Raw genomic sequence first — 15,174 nt, 5'->3', positions numbered from 1 at the left:
GAATGATGAGATAGATATCCTGGCTCTCTAGAATGAGGGTCAGACTCAGGGTTATTGTGACCCCACTCAGGCTCTTATTCCCATAAAGTCTGGGATGAGGGCAGCCAGCTGCCACCTCCTTCATAACTTTAAGGGGATAAAAAGATGTTCCCCATGTAATTGCCAGCAGTAGTTACTAGACTTTGCATGTGAAGCCACTTAAAGTGTCATTTGCAAGCTTCACAACAACCATCTGAAGTAGCTGTTAATAGATGGGGAAATTAAAAGTCGGAGAAAGCAAATGCTTGCCTTAGGTCCCAAGGCTGGAAAATATCTGAATCCCCGTTTCAAGACTCTTACAGGATATCTGCAAAGACAGGAGGTGTAAATAGTTGCCTCGTGTACGTTGAGATAGGTCCTTTACATCATACTGCCTTGGCTGCCAAAAATCTACTTTAGAAATGCTTTTCTACAAGGCCTGCTCCCCTCATTGCCCAGCTCTGGAGTCTTACTTTTCTGCCTTCCAGAATCCTGCCAGCCCAATCACACTAGGCAGATCATGACTGCTCCTCAACCGGCTTAACTCTGGGAGCACTCAATGGGGTTATCATAAAATGACCAACCCCACGTACCAGACACCTAACATTCATTCAGTGGGCACAATAACTGTCCACCGACTCTGGAGCAAGATTGGGGAAGGGAAAGAAGCAGGACGAGGAGCAGGAGGGCCTGAGTTCAAGTCTTGTGGGGGTGGAGGTGTTTAACCCTAACTCGGCGCTGAAGGAATCTTGTAATTTAGCTGTCCAAGAAAATGAGCAGTCTGATGCTACAGATTATCTTTCCATTCCCTAAAAGATGTCTGAATGAGATTCTGTTCTTTCCCTGTACCTGACGCGCCACTGTTCTGGGCAGCGGCTTGACCTAGGAATTGGAGATGTCCTGCTCAGCCAGAGCGCAAGGAAGGAGACGACAGGTTATTCCAGGACACAGGGGCGGAGGCTCCAAAATACTACAACTCCCAGGAGGCCACTAGGTGGCACGGCCGCCGCGGCGCGGTGCATGTCGGGCGCAGTAAGCGGCCTCGCTGCCGCGCTTTATCGTTAAGATCGCTAAGGCTGGTAGCCCGTGCGCATGCCTAGACCCGTCCCAACTAGTCGGGTCCCTTTTCCTCCTGCAGACCTCCTCTCTTTCCGGTGGCGTGGGACCGTCTTTTCCCGGCCCCACCTCCGCCCCGTTTTCGGGGCTTGGAGGGGGCGGGGCTTCCGGCAGGCGCGTTCCCCGGAGCGTGTGCCTGCGCGTGGACGGGAGATTAGAGGAGGAGCCTCCACAGTGGGTGTGGAAGGGAGAGAGCGGAGAAGACCGCGGGGAACGGAAAGCGCATGCGTCCTAAGGGTGCCGCCCGGCGTCGGGCATTGGGAAGGGGCCGGGAAAATGGACTGGTGGGCTGACGCACGCGCGTTGGGCCGCCACCGCCGGCCTCCCGCTTGAGGTTTCCCCTTCTCCCGCCCCCACCCCCGGAAGTGGAGCCGCCCTCACGCCACCAGCGGCCGCCCCAGCGGCAGGCCCCGCCCCCAAGGCCCCGCCTCCCGGCTCTCCGCCCCCTCCTCTGGTAGTGGCACCGGGTTGCCGCCGCGGTGGTGGTGGGTTTGGTGCCCGCAGCGGTGAGCGCAGAGTTGTTCCCGCGAGAGGCGGCCAGGCTATGATCGCTGGTTGCCGGCGTCCCGCTCGGGCCAGCCAGAGTCTCCCCAGCCCGGCCCCGCGGCGCATTTGGCGGCGGCACTCGCGGCGCGCCCCCTCCTCCGATGGCGGCGGAGATCCAGCCCAAGCCTCTGACCCGCAAACCGATCCTGTTGCAGCGGGTCGAGGGGTCCCAGGAGGTGGTGAATATGGCCGTGATCGTGCCCAAGGAGGAGGGCGTCATCAGCGTCTCGGAGGACAGGTACGGACTGGGGGCGGGACGCGCCGAGGGTCTCGGAGCCCGCGTCGGGACCGTGCCGCCTGGGGCGCGCCAGGGCAGACGCGCTGCCCGAAGTTTTATTCCAGCGCTCACCCAGCCAGTGCGGGTTCCAGCTGCGCGCCGCCGCCGCCGCCGCCGCCGCAGCGCGGCTCCGGGAAGCCGAGCCCCGACTGCGGTGTGCGCTCCGGCCTCGCCCCGGCTGGTGGCGCCTGCGGGAGCCCGGGTGGCCCTCAGGCTAACGGTGCACGGGACGCCGGACCTTGGTGCGTCCCTGAGGACGCGAGGGAAAGAGGGAGGAGCTCCCTGGCCCTGAAGATGTGAGCTTGGGAAGGATGCTCCGAGCTGCTTCTCGAAGATAACTGAGGGCTTTTGGGGACTCTCTGGTACAGTTCTTAGGGTTCCAACTGAGAAAGCAAATGCCACTTTTTCCTCAGACCTTCCTAACGAATCCAGATGTTACAGACATCTTACACTGAATTCAGTGAATACGCCAAGTTGTGAAAGAGTAACTTTAGGCTTCTGTGTAGCGTCTTCGTTCCTTTCCTCTCTTTTCCTTAACTCTTTGAGCTCAAGGGGAAGCGCGGAGAACTTGCAACGGATCACTGCTGCAAATAGCTCGTGAGTTCCTTCCCTTCGCTTGTTTCCTTTCTTTTGCTCAATTTTACTTAATTTGCAGAAGTGGAGCTAGTTGTTCTGCCTTCAATATTCTTTTGCGTTTTTGCTTTAACTTGAATCTGCATAAATAAGGCTGAAGAAGGTAATTATTAGAGAAAAGTTGCTCTACTATAGTACTACTTACAGTAATTTATCAGAAATCATTACTTGGGTAGTACATGTAAGGGTGCTAAAAAATGTAACACTGTAGTTGCATGCAGTGCTTTTAGTTTTGTTTTTTTTTTTAATACACATTGAAATCACGACGAGGTAAAGAATATTCTTCCTTGGTGACTCCTAAAACTGCAGAGGTAAAGCATCAGAGTGTTCATGACTGTCTTTATGTCATATCGGCACTTGCATATAGCCTCAAAAAATTTTTCTTGATAGGTTTGTTCGTATCTTAGGTTCTTTAGCATTAGTAAGATGAGTGTATTAGTGACATGTTCCTGTCTACATCATGCTCAATACAAAAGGCACCTGGTTAATTTCTTATTCAGATCCAGGGGAAAACATTGTGAACATACATCAGTGGCGTGCCGTCTGCAATGAACAAAAACTCGTGGTTGGAATGGACTACATGGATATAAGAGCCTTTTTGAAATTCACAGTGAAGCCTTTTGAGAGAGTTTAATTTTTTCATAGAGGCAAAATCCTATTTAAAAAAACTGTTTCTGGACCTAGAAATTCCTGAATATAAAATTGTTTTTATGGGGCGGTGCCTGTGGCTCAGTGAGTAGGGCACCGGCTCCATATACCTAGGGTGGCAGGTTCGAACCCGCCCCAGCCAAACTGCAACAAAAAATAGACGGACATTGTGGAGGGTGCCTGTAGTCCCAGCTACTCGGGAAGCTGAAGCAAAAGAATTGCCTGGGCCCAAGAGCTGGAGGTTGCTGTGAGCTATGACGGCACGGCACTCTACCGAGAGTGATAAAGTGAGACTCTGTCTCTTAAAAAAAAAATAATAATAATAAAATTGTTTTTATGGAATATGTCCCATAACATATATTCACGGAATATATTAGTAAATGAGTTTTCCCAGGCTGTAACTACCAGACATGGACTGATCAATTCCTAACGGTTGTAGAGAATTCATAAGTAAATTTATTGAATGTGGTAAGAGAAAGCCAAAGGTAGTGAAACCTAAGCTCCTTTAATATAGTTTTGAAACTTCTGATTCCCATTGTATTGTATTTGTCTGAGGGAAGTAGCAAGTTGACAGTTCTGTGCTTCCTTGGGTCATACACTCGAACATGAAAATAACTTTGTTATTTAGAGCTCAGTTTCAGTTATTGTTTTCGTTAAAAGAATTGATCTGTGTTCTTTTCAAAATCCAGTGTTGATGTCACTTGATGCAATGCTAAAGATACGAAAATAGAATATTGATTTTCATCACAATCTACAAACCCGTGACCATTAACTGCTTTGGCTGGAAACTAGAAATCTTTATTCCTGAACTCTAAGGTGAAGCCACAAATAATGCTCAGACCTGAATGGCAGTGTTCCATAGGTTGTTAAGAATCACTTGTTTCTGTTTTTGACTTCTCTGTAACATTTTCCATTTTAAATACTTCTATACAGTGTTCACGTACTTCCCGTCCCTTCTCCCTTCTCTTCTGTGATCTCCCTCTGGAGCTTTGGGTGTTTTAGTCATTGCATCATCTTTAGGGCCTCACAGTGTCTGGCACATAGTAGCCCCTCAAAGACATTTGTTTTATTAGTGACTGATATTTTTTTTTGCTGCTTGTAAAAGCACCACCTCTTAACTAGTGTAGACATTTAGTTGATATTTGTAGAGTGAATTATATGATGACTTATGAAGCCTATATGTGGATAAATGTGGACTCATAGGAAGAGTTTGGGACTGGGTGGCCTTTGGAGAGCCTTAAACTCTGGAAGTGGAAGTCCTTGCCTTACTTCATGTATTTGGATTCTTACTGTGTTCCAGGTTACCTGTGTACATGACAGTGATGGAAATGATAAGGTCTTTTCAAGATGCTCACAATTTAGTAGGGCGAAATTTTAGAAAAATATTGTCATTACATCCAAGATTTAGTATTGAGAAGAATTTTCAGATGGGGAAGAATGATGAGATTCCACGGTCTTTCTTGTCCCCTGAACTTTACCTTCTTTTGGAGGATTCTTTGACTTGGATTACTGTTTTTACCCTTTCACTGCCCTCAGTAGTTGCTGATAATACCCAGATCTTTAAGCCCAAGAATGGACAAAAACCTTTGCCTTCAAAGTTCAGCTTAGCACAGTTAAGAGAGTTTGGAACTTTACTCAGTATCAAAGAAGGAAATACAAGGGAGTATAAGGAATATATCAAACAACATGACTTACAAGTAAAAATTTCTCCTGCCACTGAGACTGGAATTTCGCTCTCCAGTAGGTCATTGGTCTTGGGGATTTGAAGAATGAACCCACGGACCACAAATCAGTGGTAAGATGGGATTTTTATTAGAAGTTAGAAAGGAGAAGTAAAAAGCACCAGAGCTTCTGGTGGGGGAAGGGAACTAACTGGGGAGTCTCTATGTGAGGTCTTTATGTAGGGGTAATAGGTCTTGAGAAATACACTTGGCCAGGGCTCCACAAATAGAAACATGTTTTCATCCTTAATGAGTGTTATTGACAAAGCAATGAATGCAGTCCCTCCAGCTCAGGGCAGAAGGTCAGGGTGTTCCCTTCATGAACTTGCCCAAGCCTAGGAAAACTAGGGTCCCCTGTCCAGCCTTGAATGGGAGGCAGGGGAGAATCCTGTATCAATCTTCCTTCTCCGAATAGAAGCTCTAACTGCTGTTAGGGAAAAGGGCCGCTGACCGCTCTAAACTGCTTCCTGCTGTAGATGGACGGTGATATGGGGAAGCAGTTAGAGGCTCCTCAGAGGAGGTTGATCCAGGGTTCACAATAAATGGACATCTGGGTTGATCATTCTAGCTTGGAGTAAAATGTTAGGGTATTTTCTTCATGAAATTGCCCAGGCCCAGAAACCTGGGGTCCCTTGTCCAGGCTGTAATGAGGGAACCCTGTATTAAAGAAGGGGACAGTTAGGGTCTCTTCAGATGAGGGGTGATCCAGGGGTCCGCAATAGAGTCAGGTCTGGACTGGAACCCTTTTCACTGTTTGTGGTTTGATGATATTATTTCTGAAAAACGTACATCTGATTAGTACGTCAAAAGGCAAGGTTAGAACAGTGAGAGGAGGGGGTTGATTTTGAGAGAAAATTGTATTAACACTCTTCTTGCTGTCTTGTAAATAATAATTTCAAATTGTCTTTAGGCTCACAAGTGTAGGTGGACTGTAGTTGATTCTCTTCCTGGTCTGCTTCCGTAGAAGGTGGCGGGTTTCAGGATTTTACTCATGAATGATGTATCCAGGAATCTATTCCCGTAACTTTAACAGCTGTCGAAGAAGACAAGATAACAGAAAAGGGGCCTTCCCAAGTTGGGGTTAGGGAAGGTGAATTAGAGGGAAGAGTCACAAGTCCTTGTTATCTGTTTTTTGATTCTCATTCTAGAGTGATCAGGCACTCCTTTTTTGAACAAGTGGTTTTAGCCATTTTACTATATTTAGGAATCCGGAGTTTGTAAAAGCCTGTAATTCCTAAGAAGCCTCGAAGCAGATTGAGAGTTTGAGGTTTAGGATGAACCAATATTGGTCTTAGTCTTTCTTTGTCCAAGGCTTTCTTCCTCTGTGAAAGTTGGAGACTCAAATAGTGAACTTTAGGTACACATAATTGGGCTTTAGCCTTAGAAACTTTGTACCCACAATCAGAAAGTTTAATAGAGCTTGGGTAGCTTTGTGGCATTCCTCTGCACCTGGCCCTCCTAAAAGAATGTTATCCACATACTGAATAAGAGTCGTTGTAGGATATGAAAAATGACTCCAGTCTTTGGCTAGGGCTTGTCTAAACAAGTGAGGGCTGTCCCTAAATCCCTGGGAGTGAAATGTTAGGGTACCCAGTCCATGTGAGCTGGGTGTTAGAGTCAGAGGGGTTTTCAAAAGCAAAAAGGCATTGGGAATTTTCATGGAGAGGAATGCAGAAGAAGGCATCTTTTAAGTCTAGGACTGAAACAGGCAGCTGTTTCAGAGATTTGAGATAATAAAGTATACGGACTGGGAACCACAGGATGGAGAGGGATGGCTGCTTCATTTATAATGTGCAGGTCTTGGACTAGTCTCCAAGTTGCATTTGGCTTTGGCACTCCTAGAATAGGAGTGTTACACGGGCTACTGAAAGGTATTAATAATTTTTGTCACTTTAGATCCTGTGTTATGGGCATTAGTCCCTTTTTAGTGTTTGTTGTTAGAAGATATTGCTTTTGATTGGGATGAATGGTGGGATTTTTAAACTTATTTGGACTGGTTGAGCATATTTTGCTCTTCTCACCTGTCCCTCGGTAGCCAACACTTCTGGGTTAATTTCTGTCTCTAATAAGGGAAGGCACAGTATAGGTTCTTGTCCCATATTTATATAAATGGTTGTTCCTGCTTTTAGTATGTCCCTCCCCAAAAGGGGACCAAAACTTTCAGGCATGATTAGGAAGGCGTGAGAGAACAGCCAGTCACCCCAATTGCCTCTTAAAGGCTGAGAGAAAAATTTGGTAACTGTTTTTTCGGACACCCCCTGTATCGTTACAGATTTGGGGGATAAAAGACCAGGGTTAGAGAGGAGTACAGAAAAGTTGCTCCAGAAGAAATTCTGTTTCCTGGCCCTCCACTATAAGGCAAACCCGGGGCTCTTGAGTGGTCATGACACAAGCTGGAGCCATGAGAATCTGCCCCGGGCATCCTCAGTCCAGTTTGGGTGCTGATGGGATCACTGTCCCAGGAGGCCTTCGCCTCTGGGGACAGGCTACCCTCCAGTGGTCACCCTTGCACTCTGGACAGGGGCCCGGTGGCTTGCCTGACTGGCCATCCTGCCGGAAGCGTCTTTCCTGAAGTGGCCAATCTGACCACATTGGAAGCACTTGTTCTTAGCTCCTCTGGCTTCCCTCTGCCCTGAATGGTGCCTGTTTGTTGGAGTGCCATTATTGGAGCTGTCATTCTTTTCTAATCCCTTCTCTCTTTTTCCTTCCCTTCATCCTGATCTCGATTATAAAAGACCATAGTGGCCGTTTTAAGAAGATTTTCTAGTTTATGATCTGGGCCTAGAGCCAATTTCTGGAGTTTTCTTCGAATATCTGGGGCCGTCTGAGTGATAAATTTATTTTTAAAAATAATCTGGCTCTCTATAAAGAGTTGGGTATCAACTGAGTATGCGTTCTCATCGCCTTCCTAAGCCATTCAAGAAAGGCTGAGGGACTCTCATTTTGCTCCTGGTTAATAGTAGAAAACTTAGAATATTTCATAGGCTTTTACTTGGATTGACATGGACCTTCCAGGATACATGTTAGAAAATGTTTACGCCACCAGTCACCTTGTTTCTCAGGGTCCCATTCGGGATCCTCAAAGGGAACTGCTTGTCTTCCTGTGGGGTATCTGTCCCTGTCCTCAGGAGACCTACTGCCATCAGTGTTGGACGTGAACCACAAGTCACCCCACTTTCTAGCTTCATCTGAAATTTCATTTTTTTTCCTTAAAAGTTAAAGTTTGATCTAGTAGTAGCATTACATTTCTCCAAGAGAGGTCAAAGCTTTGTCCTAACCCCTGGAGAATATCTGTGTACTTATTGGGGTTATGGGCAATTTTTCCCAAATCAACCTTAATTTGCTTTAAATCTGCCAGAGAAAACGGAGTGTATACTCACTTCTTCTTTCACCACCCGCAGTCTCAAGCAAGGGGCACAAAGAAGGATATGGTGGCCTTCTGGGGGCTCTAGCAGGACCAGAAGAAACTCTGGGGGCAGCCTCCCTCCTGGGGGTTTCTAAACACAAGGAGGAAGGTGTGGGAGAGGTAGATGGTGGGTTTGAACTAGATGGTGATAGCATCTCTCTCGGGAATCCCTGACCATTTGGGGAAGTCACTATAGCCAGCGGGGCTGAATCTGTCTTACACAGTTGGGGGTTGTCTCTAAGGAAAAGGAAAGCTTACACATAGGGCACTTCAGACCACTTTTCTTCTTCAGACCACTTTTCTTCTTGTTTACAAAAAGTAACTGAAAAATGGTATTATAATTTAAAGTACCCTCTGGGGGCCATTTTTTACCAGTGGAGAGTGGATACTGAGGCCAGGCCTGGGTGCAGAAGAAAAACATTCTTTTTTTAGCGTCCGGGGAATCAAACATGTCCCAACATAGCCCAGCTGGGTGTGCCGGCAGCACAGGTTGAAATATCAGGTATCTGGGAGCCTGGTCCCACCTGATGACAGTTCTCTTGGCAAAAGAACTTGTTACCTGGGTGTTCTCAGAGAGAGAACATTACCCATCTGTGGGAAAGAACAAATGTCCAGCGTATTAATCAATCCCACCCTGTATTCCTGGGTTGTCAAAGCGTCCTCTGACAAACCCAGGAAGCCTTCTGGCCAAACAAAAGGAAGCATCCTTCCAGTGCTTGGGGAAGAATCCCTAAAGAGAGTGGCCTCCTCAGCCCCTGGGCTTGTCTTGAATTAGCCACTCTTACCAGTGTAGTGCTTAGTACCCGCTGGCTCTCCTGTGCTTGTTACTTGCTGGCAGCACAGCCCGAGGAAATCAGGTATCCCGGAGCCTGGTTCCCACCTGATGCAAGTTCTGCCCCTTCTGCGCCTTTTCCAGAGTATCAAGCAAAGTGGGGATGAGCCCTGCCCTGGAGAAAACGGCTGTGCAGTGTTTGCACATTTAACCTTTCATTATTTCTACAAGCTTCTTCTAAATTCCCAGGAACAAAGGAAAATAGGCTTTTTATCACCAGCAGGTCTTAAATACTATGCTTCCTAGCTTCCTTTCTTCCCCCAAACTTTAGCAAGGTAACCATAAACTCAGGGTTGAGAGACAGTCTAAAATTTTTGCATTACAGTTAGTTACAATTAGCTGAAGTCTTACAGAAACCTGGAAGTATTTTAAACTTTCCCATTTATACCAATAAACCAGAAGAAGTCAAATACCCAGGGTCATTTTCATTGCCTTTCTTAATTTTTAAGAGACTGAACTGTAGCTGAGGGTTTAGGGCCATTCTTGCCTTGGGGAGTTGCCCTGGGCTTCCCTTCACAGGCCTCTAGTTGCCCAGAGAAGCCGTGTAGGGGAGTCATTTGCCCTTTGTTTGTCCTTTGTTTGTCCTTTTCTTTTCCTCTAACTGTTAACATAATTCAGCTTTTTCTCAGATACATGGAGAGCCAAGTGAGTTATTTAATTTTGCAATGAAAGGCTTTAAAAACGACCTTACAACACACCTACAACATTTGAAGCACACTAAAAACATCCGAAAAATACCGGAATGAGCCCGTACAAACTTAACTAGTATATAAAGCAATCCTTTACCAACATTCAAACCAAGCAAGTAAACTACAAGGAGAGAGAAGCAGAAGAGGTCTGTAGAGATTATAGAGATAAATCGGAAAAGTTGGGGACCATGGAAGAGGAGGGAGGATAGTTAAGAGCTGGTGGAGCGTGACTTTCTGAAGGGCCTCCTGTGTCCTGGGTCAGGGCCTCTGGGTGCTACCACCAGAGAAAAGTAGTCAATGTACAATAGTTTCAAAAGTCTTCTAACATTTCCTTCGACTCCTTTCTGGAGCCGAGGGGAATTAGAAAGTTCGTTCCCGCATGGCCCCTGTGCAAGGATGACACGCAAATTCGTGAAGTGTTCCATATATTTAAAAAAAAAAAAAAGGAAGTTGTTTCCCCGACAGCCTCTCACCTATGACCTGGAGGTCAGCAGTCACACTAGGCACATTTACTGGCTGATGGGCATCAAAATTATTAGTCTCCATTATCATGATTAAGAAAAACAGGATAGAGAGAAGCTGTCCCATTGTTTACCACGGATCTTCAATCCCAGATGAGCCCTCAAATATGATACTGGAATTTCACTCTTCAGTAAGTCCTTGGTCTCGGGGATTCGAAGAATGAACCCACGGACCACAAATCAGTGGTAAGATACGATTTTTATTAGAAGTTAGAAAGGAATACAGAAGAAGTAAAAAACACCAGAGCCGGAAGTGGGAAAAAACTATAACTGGGGGAGTCTCTGTGTGGGTTCTTTTATCTAGGGCAGTGGTTCTCAACCTTCCTAATGCTATAGTGTATTTTCCTTGTTAAAAAGAGGTTGCGACCCACAGGTTGAGAACTGCAGATCTAGGGGTATTAGGTCTTGAGAATTACACTTGGCTGGGACTTGACAAATAGAAACACCTTTTCATCGTTAATGAGCGCTATTGACAAAAGAATGAACGCAGTCCTTCCAGCTCAGGGCAGGTCAGGGTGTTCCTGCATGAACTTGCCCAAGCCTAGGAAAACTGGGGTCCCCTGTCCAGCCTGGAATGGGGCGGGGGGAATTCTGTATCACTACCATAGTACAGAGCCTGTTCCAGGAACTTGCCGGCCTTCCCTTAGTGTATCTTTGCTTTGGTTGTAGCTGGATTCTGTCCCCAAAGGACGTGCCAAACTTTGATACTTTAAATTCCTAATTTTCCAGCTTCTTTTTGGACCGCCTTTCCTGAGTGTCACTTCAACATTCCTTCCTTAAGAGCTTCCTCTCAGACATCTCTGCTCTGATTTGGTCAAGACTTATGTCTAGTTTGCAGCTTAGCAAGGACTTTTTTGTTTAGTGGCAGCCTCTTCAAGTGATGAAAGCCAGGAGGACCTTTCACCAGGTGGGACCTGGTGCCTTCCAGACTTTTTTTTTTTTTTTGAGACAGAGTCTCAGTGCCGTGGCATCATAGCTCACAGCGACCTGCGACTCTTGGGCTTAAGTGATTCTCTTGCCTCAGCCTCCCAAGTAGCTGGGACTACAGGCACCTGCCACAATGCCCAGCTATTTTTGGTTGTAGTTGTCGTTGTTTGGCAGGCCTGGGCTGGATTCGAACCCGCCAGCTCCAGCTGAGCTACAGGTGCCGAGCCACAGACCTTTATCTTAGTAAGTTCTTTATATGTATATCTTAACAGAGGTCAGTAATCTTACCATTTATCCAGAAAGTCTCAGTAACTAAGTAGTTTCTATTAGGCAGTTATAGGAAATTTTTCCCTACCCAGGAGTCAACAACAGTGTTCTGAAGACAGGTACCTCTGGGGTGGCCAAAGAATCTCTTGTACTATACTGGTCAGAGAAGACCATAGATCTCTTTTTTGGGTGGGTCTTGCAGAGTGAGTAGGAGTTCATGTGAAAAGGTTGGGTAGCAGAAAGGGCATACTAGGTAGAGGGGAAAGAAAACTCTAGATCATTGAGAAGCACTAGAATGTTTAGAATTGAGCTTTACATGTCTTCATACTTTGAGGAATCTGGAAGTCAGTGTCCACAGTGGGTAACTATGAAACCTCTGGATGCAAGAATTTGGGGCTCTTTTTCTGAGTAAAGAGACCTGTGTGTGGTGGTAGGAGGTGGGGAGGAGTCTGTAGGAGAGAGAATTGAAGGGGAGGAAGGCACTGGGAGGGGGGCTCTGGGGAACTGCCTAATTATAGTCTGACTTCTTTCAGGACCAGAATTTATGCAACATAGCTGTGTTTTCTGTAAGCTCTGAGGGCAGAACTCAGGTACTTGGCAAAAGGGGGTCAGATTTTTATCTGACTATAAAGAGATCTGAGCTATTCCCAGTGCCTAGCTCAAAGGCGGTATATACTCTATGTTCTTGAATCGATTGTCTGGTGATGACCTGTTTGAACTGGAATAGACCTGAGGATGTTGTGAGTTTCTGTGAGCAAAGGTGTTGAATTTAGGCCAGGGTAACAATACAACGTGGGATGGAACTGGAAATGGGGCAGAAGAAGAGTTGGATTTTTTCCTATCTGGAAGGCCTATAAACTACCAACTTTGAACTACTTTTATTCCATGACTATTGGACTATTTCTTGAAAAGATATGTTAAAGTTTCATTTCATCTTATAAATCTTCGTAGTATTGGTTATTTATCATTAATTATTTCCATTGTGAATTACACTATCTCAGTTCTCTGCTTCAGCCGTTTCACTAATAATTATTAGACCTTGGCTGAATTCAGTGAGCTCCTGATGTTTTATGTACCATGCCTATAACAACATTCGCATAAATTTCTTTTACAAAATGCAAATCAAAGTGTTTCTTGTAGTGTAAGCAGAGTTCTGAAAGTTGAAGATTTCTTAGAGTGATGGAGTGAGCTCTCTAAAGTCAGCACGATTAGAATCCATCCATATTAATTTTTGAAAGTGTGAAGTTTCTATTTAATGGCATAGAATTAATAAACTTTCAACTGTGCATATGAGACTTATCACTTGGTGGTAACAGCTTGCTGGTTTCAAGGTTCCAGAGAGGGAATTTATCCTGTATAATTGTTGAATATTAGACCTTTACTCTGAATTCAGAACAGGAGGCAAGTTTTCATGCCAGCAAATGTATGGGAACAGCTGCTTCTGTGTCTGTAAAGGTCAGAAACAGATTGGTGTTTTATGAAAAGGTCATTTATGGAAAGCTTGTTTAAGTAGGCTGGGTGCAGAGGAGGTTTAGCTTTGTGTGACCTGAAAGCTCCTGGTGGTTCTTCTGAATTTCCTACTTTTATATTGTTCAACCGGCTTCTTTCCAGGACCTCATAGGTTTTAATTACTGTACATTCATCTGGATATTGCAACACCGTGGGAAATGTTAGGGTGGCAATTTGACACTCCTAAAATGAGTGATCCTCAGATCATGAAATCCTGAGGCTATGTGATACCTCAAGTGTTACTAAACTTACTTTGAAAAAGAAAAAATAGGTAAAAATCACAGGATGTAAGTAGGTAGAAGAGACTTTAGAGATGGTAATTTCCAAACAAAATCAAAACTTGTAAAAAGGAAACATGACTCTTCCCTGTGTCTTTCCCTGGCTGTCTGTTTTCACTTTGTGTTTGGCTTTGAGAGAGAGACTTTTTTTTTCTGTTTGTTGTTGAGAATCATCTTGATGTCATTAAAAATAATAGTTTGGGGGAAATTAAAATACTTTGTGGCATTTAGAACTCCATCAATAAAATGTGCCTTAAGACTTGCAGTAGTGATCTGTTGATAGCTGTAACACTGAACTGAATAAAATACAATGTCATCCTTGAGAAGAGAATGGCCATCAGGCCAAGCCTTTCTGCTCAGCTAGTGTCAGGATAGAAAGAATTAGAAAGGACGCAACACTTGTTTGTTTGTGAATGAACAGGTCTCCTAAGGAGAGTACCACAGTTAACCTAGAAATTCTCTAACACAGAAAGGCATCACTTCTTTTGTGCAATTTCAACAAGCAGTTTCATTTACTCTTTTTTTTTTAAGGGCAGGAGGCCTTTTTTCATCCAAAGAAACACTCCATGTAGTCATTACTAAAAATTAATTCAGAAATATAAGAAACTAATCAATAAGACAAAAAAAAAAAAAGAAAAAGGAAAGAAAGTCTGCTCGCCTCTTGGCAGGGGTTGCTGCGTTGTGCTCTTGTGTGCCTTAAATTTAAGGATTCTTATAAAAGAGCTGGGAGTTTCAGCTCAGCTTTCTTCTGCATGACCTTGGCATTTTCTAGGGCATTTTATTCGCTCTAAGCCTCAGCTTCTCCATCTGGCAAAGGAGGAGGTTGGGTTTCCTAGCTGTGACTCTGGTACTATGCCCACTTGTGACTGTATAAGTCTCCGTAGCCACATCATCCTCAAATCTCAGGTGGAGGAAAGGGTGCGTGGGGAAGAAAGCATGCTCGCCTGCAACGGTGGGCACTTCCTGGTGCAACTGTAAAACCATGCTTTCCTTCAGCCTTTGGATGGCAGTGGTCATTTATTCCTGGATAAAGTATTAAAGAAGAATTTGTTTTGTATGGGTGCCTAACACCCAGTTGAACTGGATTCACTACATTCCTGCTTCTGGATGAATCCTGTTTTTCAAATCCTGAACCACTTTAGCTCCAGGTGGTTTGCTGGAACCCATGTCAGGGCCTGGGTTATCTAGAGTAATACTTTGGAGATGTTTTTGACCACAAATCATAGTAAAGAATATATTTAGTGTTGCTACTCAAGACTTCCATACTCCCACCCATACACATGTACATAACTTAAACAGAAGTTTTATGAAATGATATCCTTTTATTGTGACATACACACTGATATTTTCTGTTCAGCTGTCACCCTTATAAAATTCTGATTGTGACCCCTCTGATTAATTTCATGACCCACTAAAGGGCTGCAACCAACAGTTTGAAATATGATGGTGCTTTAGAAAGCTGTTGAAGTTTTATACTGCCCGCTTATTCTCTCTGTGTAATTTTGGTTTTCTAGAGATGGAATTCCAGCCAGGGACTTACACCCCACCAACCTCACCCACCCTCAGCCTTCCTGAAACTCCCGCAGTGATTATGGAATTGACTCAGCCTGACTAGAAGCCTCCAATTCAGGAGATAAACATTCTAAAGTTTAAACATGGAAACCCTTTCAGCCCAGAGGCAGAGAGTGTTCAGACAAACTAGGACTACAGCAAGTTGAGCAGATGTTTGTGTGGCTATGTGTTTTGGCTTCTTGTGATGTGTTCATCTTTACTGAGGTGGGACTCA

General features: G+C 45.0%; 1 protein-coding gene across 1 annotated transcript in view; it reads left to right on the top strand.

Annotated features, from left to right (window-relative positions):
* The first annotated feature begins 1,335 nt into the window (after positions 1-1,335).
* Positions 1,336-15,174, top strand: part of WDFY2 (WD repeat and FYVE domain containing 2) — a 196,122-nt gene continuing 182,283 nt past the window's right edge. The window contains exon 1 of the mRNA XM_053564038.1: positions 1,336-1,918. Within this exon, the coding sequence (XP_053420013.1) occupies positions 1,782-1,918 (137 nt within the window). The 5' untranslated portion in view covers positions 1,336-1,781. The remainder of the gene's footprint in view (positions 1,919-15,174) is intronic.

The sequence above is a fragment of the Nycticebus coucang genome, chromosome 15 (assembly GCF_027406575.1).
Source record: "Nycticebus coucang isolate mNycCou1 chromosome 15, mNycCou1.pri, whole genome shotgun sequence".
Taxonomy (NCBI): Eukaryota; Metazoa; Chordata; class Mammalia; order Primates; family Lorisidae; genus Nycticebus; species Nycticebus coucang.
This window is presented reverse-complemented; position numbering and strand designations above follow the sequence as displayed.